Source organism: Solanum tuberosum, unplaced genomic scaffold (genome assembly GCF_000226075.1).
Source record: "Solanum tuberosum cultivar DM 1-3 516 R44 unplaced genomic scaffold, SolTub_3.0 scf00750, whole genome shotgun sequence".
Lineage (NCBI taxonomy): Eukaryota > Viridiplantae > Streptophyta > Magnoliopsida > Solanales > Solanaceae > Solanum > Solanum tuberosum.
In genome coordinates, this window is record NW_006239666.1 from 69,285 (window position 1) to 78,072 (window position 8,788).

At 36.2% G+C, this 8,788-nt stretch overlaps 1 protein-coding gene across 1 annotated transcript; it reads left to right on the forward strand.

Annotated features, from left to right (window-relative positions):
- The first annotated feature begins 292 nt into the window (after positions 1-292).
- LOC107059002 (uncharacterized) lies at positions 293-2,649 on the forward strand. Its single transcript, XM_015305362.1, has 2 exons — positions 293-1,689; positions 1,998-2,649. The coding sequence occupies exons 1-2, from the start codon at positions 456-458 to the stop codon at positions 2,030-2,032; spliced, it is 1,269 nt and encodes a 422-aa protein (XP_015160848.1). The 5' UTR covers positions 293-455; the 3' UTR covers positions 2,033-2,649.
- Positions 2,650-8,788: the final 6,139 nt, after the last annotated feature.

An 8,788-nucleotide genomic window follows, 5' to 3' on the forward strand; every position in this document is an offset into this window, starting at 1 on the left:
TTCCTAAAAGTTTGCTCATAAATGCAAAAATATGCTATTAAAAAATGGTGGGACTATACACAATACTTTCCCAACTCATTACGGAGGTTCTTATTGAAGGAATAACTTAAAAGTCTCAAGGATAGTGTGAAATATTAAAAGTTAGTTAAAAGGTTAGTTAGGTAACGGTACAGTTAGTTAAACTAGTGTAGTTAGTTAGAATCAAGTGTAGTTAGTAGGTCTATATAACTAGTCATAATCTTCTTGTATGATTGAAAAAAAAAAAAAAAATGAAAGTAACCAGAGTTTAAAATCTGTTTCTTCTTTATTCTAATCTCTTCTCTTATCTTTTCTTCTCTTCTCTTCATTGTAGTTGAATTCATTCTTGTTAAGTTTCTTCATACAATTTCATGGTATCAGAGCCCACAACAATTAGTTAAACTGGTTGGAAGGGTTGATCAACATATCAAGCTTCAATGGCAGTGGATGGAGAACAGTCGACACAGCCACATACAATTGAATCTGGACAGAAGACTACTGGAATTGACTACAATCATCCTCTGTTCCTTTCTCCGACTGATGTAAGTGGTACACAGATCATTTCGTTTCAGTTAACTGGAGTTGAAAATTTCTCGATTTGGTATAGATCAATGAGAGTAGCCTTGCTTGGAAGGAATAAGTTGGGAATGGTTGATGGTTCGTGTAAAAAAGAAGTGTTTCCAGAACAGATGTGGAATCACTGGGAGAGAGTGAATGCGGTGGTGTTGTCTTGGCTGATGAATTCAGTGGAAAAAAGTCTGTTAGGAGGTATAATGTATGCCTCACAGGCGCAAGAAGTATGGGATGATCTTTATGAAAGATTTAACAAGGTTGATGGATCAAGAACCTTCAATTTGCACAAAGAAATTGCTATGTTGACTCAAGGTACTGCTACAGTTTCTACATATTTTTCTAGATTGAAAAATCTGTGGGAAGAGTTTGAAGCTCTTGTCCCAAGTCCTGGGTGTAACTGTGAAAAATCCAAAGGATTTGTAGTACATTTGCAGAAATTAAAATTGTTTCAGTTTCTCATGGGGCTTAATGAATCTTATAATCAAGCAAGAAGTCAGATCTTGCTCATGTGTCCGATGCCCTCTGTTAATCGGGCGTATGGAATGATAATAAGTGATGAAGGACAAAAGTCTATAAGTGCAAATTCTGGAGTCTTGGGTGCTAACCCTGCATCAGGAGGTAATAGTTTTGATATGGCTATGGTTACAAGGAATGGGTTTACGAGATACAAGAAGAATTACAATGTACAATGTGAGTTTTGTAGAATGAAAGGACACACCAAGGAAGTATGTTACAAACTAGTAGGATATCCATCTGATTATAACAAGTTCAAGAAGAAAGAAGTACAAGCAGTGAATAATAGTTACACCTCGAGTGCAAGGGCTCACAATGTGATTACCGGTAATCGGTTCCCAGATTCTAAACAGTGTGATATAATGGGTGAAGCATTTGAGAATGTGGCTGAAGGAAGTAAGGCAGACTACAAAGGGAAAGGAATAACATATAAATTTGACTCTCTTTCACAGAACAGAGAATCTGAAGTGGGATTGTATCCTTTTACTAAAGAGCAATATGGTCAGATTGTGAACCTGTTGAAGAATATGAGTGACAACAATCCTTGTGCAACTGCAAACTCTGTGTCTTCAGCAAATGTAGCAGGTATTAATCAACCTGATGATTCTGTTAAACACATACAGAAGTGGATAATTGACACTGGAGCTACCAATCATATGGTAGCAGATGTCAACTTGTTAGATAAACCTGTTATAGTGTCTAGAGAAGTGTATTTACCTAACGGAGCTGTTGCTAAAGTTGCTCATGTTGGATCTAGTAATATTACTCCAAGAACATCTTTGACTAATGTGTTGCATGTTCCACAGTTCAAGTTCAATTTAATGTCTGTGTCAAAGCTAACAAAAGAGTTAGGATGCTCAGTAAGTTTCTTTCCTAATTTTTGCCTCTTTCAGGATCTCTCCAATGGAAGGGTGAGGGAGATTGGTAGAGAGGAAAATGGACTGTATATTCTGACTGGAAGTACAAAGTTGCAGCAGTCTCAAAACAGTGGATGTAGTTTTGCTGTAAAAGAAAGTCATGTACATGAGGAGAATACAGATGTGGAGTTGTGGCATAAAAGGCTCGGACATGCTTCTTCAAGGTCCTTGAACCAACTTATATCAGTTAAGACTGAAAGTATAGCAAATATATTGAATAATTGTACTGTGTGTCCTTATGCAAAACAAGTTAGAAATACGTTTCCTACAAGTAGTATACAAACTTCAGCATGCTTTGATCTTGTACAAAGTGCCTACATTTGATGGTAATAGGTTTTTCTCACTATAGTGGATGATTTTTCAAGGTTAACTTGGGTATACTTGTTAAAGTTGAAGTCTGATGTGTGTGTGGTCATTAAACAGTTCGTTATGTATGCTAAGACTCAGTTTGGTAGGTGTGTTAAGGTCATAAGATCGGATAATGGAACTGAGTTTGTAAATACAGTGTGTAAAGATGTGTTTAAGAGGTTTGGCATAGTGCATCAAACTAGTTGTGCCTATACTCCTCAGCAAAATGGAGTAGCTGAGAGAAAACACAGGCATCTACTAGAAGTAACAAGGGCTCTAAGGTTTCAAGCGGATATACCTATTAACTTGTGGGGTCTGTGTGTATTAGCTGCAGTACATATAATAAACAGGCTACCTAGCTCAGTTTTACAGAACAGATCTCCATATGAGAGGTTCTACAACAAGAAGCCTTGTCTTTCACATTTAAAAGTCATTGGATGTCTCTGCTTTGCTAAGGTAATACAAGAACATGATAAATTGAAGCCAAGATCTGGGATGTTATATTTAGAGAAGATATCTTTCCTTTCAAAAACTACACCAGTGGGTCAGATAACAAACTGTTTGTTCCATGTGTTAGTGAGTATGGTATGAATGATATGGCTGAAGTTATTGTGACACATAAAGAAACAACACCTGAAGTTCATAACACACCGTCAGAAGAGAATAGACAAGTGGAAGTTTCTATGACACCTGATAGGGGTACCAGGAGATCTGCTAGGGATAGAAACCCTCCTATCTGGTTAAAAGATTTTGTTTCACTAAGTGTGAATGACACAGTAGACTATCCTATGTCTAGATATGTTGCTTATGCTCATTTGGCACCAAGATACCAAGCTTTTGTTGCATCCATTTCAGCTTCCACAGAACCTAAAACTTATTATGAGGCCATTACAGATCCTAGATGGGTGGAAGCTATGAAAGAAGAAGTTAGTGCATTACAACAAAACAACACTTGGGAGGTAGTGTCTCTGCCTGAAGGGAAAAAACCCATTGGGTGCAGGTGGATTTACAAAATAAAGTACAAAGCTGATGGTGAAGTGGAAAGGTTTAAAGCTAGATTGGTAGCCAAGGGGTATAGTCAGAAAGAAGGGATTGATTATCAAGAAACTTTCTCTCCAGTGGTGAAGATGAAAACCGTTAGATCAGTACTTGCTAATGCAGCAACAAGACAGTGGCATATCTATCAAATGGATGTGTTTAATGCCTTTTTACAAGGTGACCTATTTGATGTGATTTACATGGATTTACCACAAGGTTTTCAGAGTCAGGGGGAGACTAAGACAGTCTGCAGACTCAAGAAATCCTTGTATGGATTGAAACAAGCTCCTAGGCAATGGAATGCTAAGCTAACTAAGGCACTTCTTAAGTTCCGATTTCAACAAAGCCAATATGATCATTCGTTGTTTACTAAAAAGAGTACAGAAGGCATGACAATTGTTCTTGTATATGTGGATGATATGCTCATCACAGGAGATAGTGTGAAGTTAATCAATGAGACCAAAGGGTACCTACAACAAGCGTTCAAAATGAAGGACTTAGGAGAGTTAAAATATTTCCTTGGTATTGAGTTTGCTAGATCAAAGGAAGGTATTCTAATGCATCAAAGGAAGTATGCATTAGAATTGATTTCTGAAGTTGGTTTGGGGGCTGCAAAGCCGGCAATGACTCCTATGGATGCAAATATAAAGTTAACATCAAAGGAATATGATGATCATGTGATCAAAGCTCAAGCAGAGCCTATGGCTGATCAAGGAGCTTATCAGAAACTCATAGGTAAACTTTTGTACATTACTATGACCAGACCTGATATATGCTTTTGTGTACAGACTCTGAGTCAATATTTACAAGCTCCTAAACATTCTCATATGGAAGCAGCAATTAGAATAGTCAGGTATCTGTAAAAAGAGCCAGGGCAGGGAGTTTTACTATCTAACAATGACAACATTGCGATACCAGCCTATTGTAATGCAGATTGGGCTGCATGTCCAAACTCTAGGAAGTCAGTAACAGGGTATGTAGTTAAGCTTGGAGACTCTCCTATCATCTGGAAGTCTAAGAAACAGACTACTGTGTCTAAGAGTTCAGCAGAAGCTGAATATAGAAGCTTGGCTTCAACAGTGGCAGAATTGGTGTGGATAATTGGATTGATGAAGGAACTTGGTATAGATGTTACTCTTCCAGTTAAAGTGTATACTGATAGTAAGGCTTCTATGCAAATAGCTGCAAACCCAGTCTATCATGAAAGGACTAAGCACATTGAGATAGATTGCCATTTCATTAGAGAAAAGATTATGCAAGGAGTGGTTTCTACTAGATATATTCCAACAAATGAACTGCCTGCAGATTTATTAACCAAGAGTTTATTCAGAATGCAGCATGAAGTTTTGAGTTCCAAGTTAGGTACTAAAAACATTTTTAAAGTACCTAACTTGAGGGGGAGTATTGAAGGAGTAACTTAAAAGTCTCAAGGATAGTGTGAATTATTAAAAGTTAGTTACAAGGTTAGTTAGGTAACGGTACAGTTAGTTAAACTAGTGTAGTTAGTTAGAATCAAGTGTAGTTAGTAGGTCTATATAACTAGTTATAATCTTCTTGTATGATTGGAAAAAAAAATAAGAATGAAAGTAACCAGAGTTTAAAATCTATTTCTTCTTTATTCTAATCTCTTCTCTTATCTTTTCTTCTCTTCTCTTCATTGTAGTTGAATTCATTCTTGTTAAGTTTCTTCATACAATTTCAGTTCTCATAAAGGTTTTTCAGAAAGAAAAAAATTAAGTGCTCCAAGACACCAGATTCATGGGCTAATACACACGAAAAACCAAGAAAACCGCATAATTCCTATAAATTGGCTCGTAAAAGAAAATATGTCTTAATAGTGGTGGGACTATAAGCAATGCTTCTCCAACTCATTTTGGAGGTCCACATAAAGGTCTTTCATAAATAATTTTTGGGTGCTCCAAGGCGTCATCCATGGGCTAATACACTAAAAAACAAGATAGTCGCGTAACTCCTAAAAGTTGGCTCGTAAATACAAAAGGATGCATTAAAAATGATGGGACTATACGCAATGGTTCCCCAACTCATTAAGGAGGTCCTTATAAAGTTTTTTTAGAATTTTTTTTTGGGGTGCTCCAAGGCACCAGATCAATTAATGGGCTAATACACACGAAAGATCAAGAAAGTCGCGTGATTTCTAAAAGTTGACTCGTAAATGTGAAAATATGCCTTAAATATATGGCAGGACTATACACAATGCTTCTCCAACTCATTACAGAGGTCGTCATAAGATTTTTTTAGAAAATTATTTTGGGTGCTTCAAGGTGCTAGATTCATGGGCTAATACACATAAAAAATCAAGAAAGTCTCGTAATTTCTAAGAGTTGGCTCATAAATACGAAAACATATGTTAAAAAGTATGAGACTATACGCAATGCTTCCCTAACTCACTATGGAGTTCCTCATAAAAAATTTCACAAAATATTTTTGGGTGCTCAAAGCCGCCAAATTCATGGGCTAATACACATGAATTATTTTTGAGTGCTCCTAGGTGCCAGATCCATGGGCTAATACTCAATAAAAACTTAGAAAGTCAGCTATTCTTTCAAAGTTGGCTCATAAATGTGAAAATATAACTTTAAAAATTGTGGGACTATACGCTATGTTTCCCCAACTCATTTTAAAGGTCCTCATAAAGTTTTTTCTTAAAAAAAATTTGGGTGCACGAAGGCGTCAGATCCATGGGCACTACACACAAAAAAACCAAGAAAGTCGACAAATTCCTAAAAGTTGGATCGTAAATGCAAAAATATGACTTAAGAAAGGTGGAACTATATACAATGCTTCTCCAACTCATTAAGAAAATCCTCTTAAAGTTTTTTTTTTATAAAAAATTGGGTGCTCCCATGCGCCGAATCTATGGGCTAATACATAAAAAATATCAAGAAAGTCGACTAAATCCTAAAGGTTGGCTAGTAAATATGAAAATATGCCTTAAAATGGTGGGACTATACACAATGTTTCTCCAACTCATTACGGAGGTCCGCATAAAGTGCTTTAAAAAAAAAATCAGGGGCTCCTAGGCGGCAAATACATATGGCTAATACACACAAGAAATAAAAAAGTCGACTAATTTCTAATAGATGGCTCGTAAATGCGAAAATCAACCTTAAAATATGGTGGAACTATATGCAATGCTTCTCCAACTCATTACTGAGATCTTCAAAGTTTTTTCTAAAAATTTATTTTGGTGCTCCAAGGTGTCAAATCTATGGGCTAATATACACGAAAAACTAAGCAAGTCGGCTAATTCCTAAAAGTTGACTGGTAAATGTGAAAATATGCCTTAAAATGGTGGGACTATACACAATTCTTCTCCAACTTATTACGGAGGTCCTCATAAAGTTTTTTAGAATTTTTTTTTTGGGTACTCCCAGGCACCAAATCAATGAGCTAATACACATAAAACAACTAAAAAAGTCGGATAGTTCCTAAAAGTTTGCTTGTAAATACAAAAATATGCCTTAAAAATAGTGGGACTATACGCAATGCTTCCCCAACTCATTACAGAGTGCCTCATAAAGTTTTTTCAGAAATTTTTTTAGAGTGCTCCTATGCGCTAGATCCATGGGCTAATACACAAACCACCTTTTTCACAGTCCGCATTTAGTGGTAATTACAATTTTTTCTATTTTCTGCGTGTTAGCCCATGAATATTTTGGTGATATGGCTTCCAAATGATTTATTTGCAAAACCTTTACGAAACCCTCCGTAGGGACAAGGGGGAGAAGTACGTACAATATCACCATTTTAATAGTCCATTTTGGATATTTAGGAGCCAATTTAAAAGAATTAAGCAATTTTTTTAATTTTTCGTGCATGTTAGTTAGCTTATGAATATTTTGATAATACGACTTCCAACGATTTCTTTGTGAAATTTTTATGGAACCCTTCGTAAGGAATTGAGGGAGCAGTACGTAAAGTCTCACCATTTTCGGAGTCCATTTTGGGCATTTAAGGGCCAATTCACAGGAATTAGATGATTTTCTCATTCTTTTTTTGTGTGTAAGCCTTTGAATATTTTGGTGATCCGTCTTCCAGACAATTTCTTTGTGAAACCTTTTTAGAACCATCTGTAGCGAGTTGGGGGAGCTGTACGTACAGTGTTGCCATTTTTAGAGCTCATTTTTGGCATTTAGGGGGAAATTTACAAGAATTAGGTAATTTTCTTAGTTTTTTGTCTGTGTTTGCCCATGATATTTTAGTGATTTGGCTTTCGAACGATTTCTTTGTGAATTATTTATATAATCCTCCGTAGGGAGTTAGGGGAACAATACATACAGTCTCACAATTTTCAGAGTCCATTTTGGGCATTAAGGGGGCAATTTATAGGAATTAGGTTATTTTCTTAGATTTTATTTTTTGTTAGCCCATGAATATTTTGGTTATATAGCATCTAGATAATTTCTTAATGAAATTTTTACATATCCCTCCGTAGAGAGTTTGGGGGTAGTACGTACAGTCTCACCATTTTTCAGAGTATATTAGGTATTTAGGGGGCAATTTACAAGAATTAGGTAATTTTCTCAATTTTTTGAATGTGCTAGCTCATGAATATTTTGGTAATATGGCTTTCGAATGATTTATTTGTGCAACTTTATGAAACCCTCCGCAGGGAGTTGGGGGAGCTGAACGTACAGTCTCATCATTTTCAGAGTGCATTTTGGGCATTTAGGGGCAATTCAAAAGAATTATGCAGTTTTCTCAATTTTCATGTGTGTTAGCCTATGAATATTTTGGTGATATGGCTTCTAGACGATTTCTTTTTGAAACATTTATGGAACCTCTGTAAAGAGTTGGGGGAGCAGTACGTGTAGTCTCACCATTTTCATAGCCCATTTTGGGTATTTAGGAGGCAATTTACAGGAATTAAGTTATTTTCTCATTTTTCATTTTGGTGATATGGCTTCCAGATGATTTCTTCGCAAAACCCTTACAGAAACCTCTGTAGGGAGTTGGGAGAGAAGTATGCACTGTATTACTATTTTTAAATTCCATTTTGGATATTTAGGGGCCAATTTATAGGAATTAGGCGATTTTTAAATTTTTCATGTGTGTTAGCCTATGAATATTTTCGTGATACAGCTCCCAAACGATTTCTTTATGAAACCTTTATGGAACCCTCTGCAAGGAGTTGGGAGAGCAGTACGTACATTCTTACCATTTTCAGAGTCCATTTTAGGCATTTTTTGGCAATTTCAAGGAATTAGGCATTTTTTCTCAGTTTTTTTGTGTGTGTTAGCCTAATAATATTTTGGTTATATGGCTCCGAGACGATTTCTTTTCGAAACCTTTACAGAAACCTCCGTAGAAAGTTGGAGGAGAAGTACGTATAGTATCACCATTTTTAGAGTCCATTTTGG

What these genes read in the sequence shown, in the direction of transcription:
- LOC107059002 (XM_015305362.1), top strand. Translation starts at nt 456, where the DNA reads ATGGCAGTGGATGGAGAACAGTCGACACAGCCACATACAATTGAATCT. An exon ending in GTCTTCAGCAAATGTAGCAG is followed by an intron (nt 1,690 to 1,997) that starts GTATTAATCAAC and finishes TGCCTCTTTCAG; the next exon opens with GATCTCTCCAATGGAAGGGT.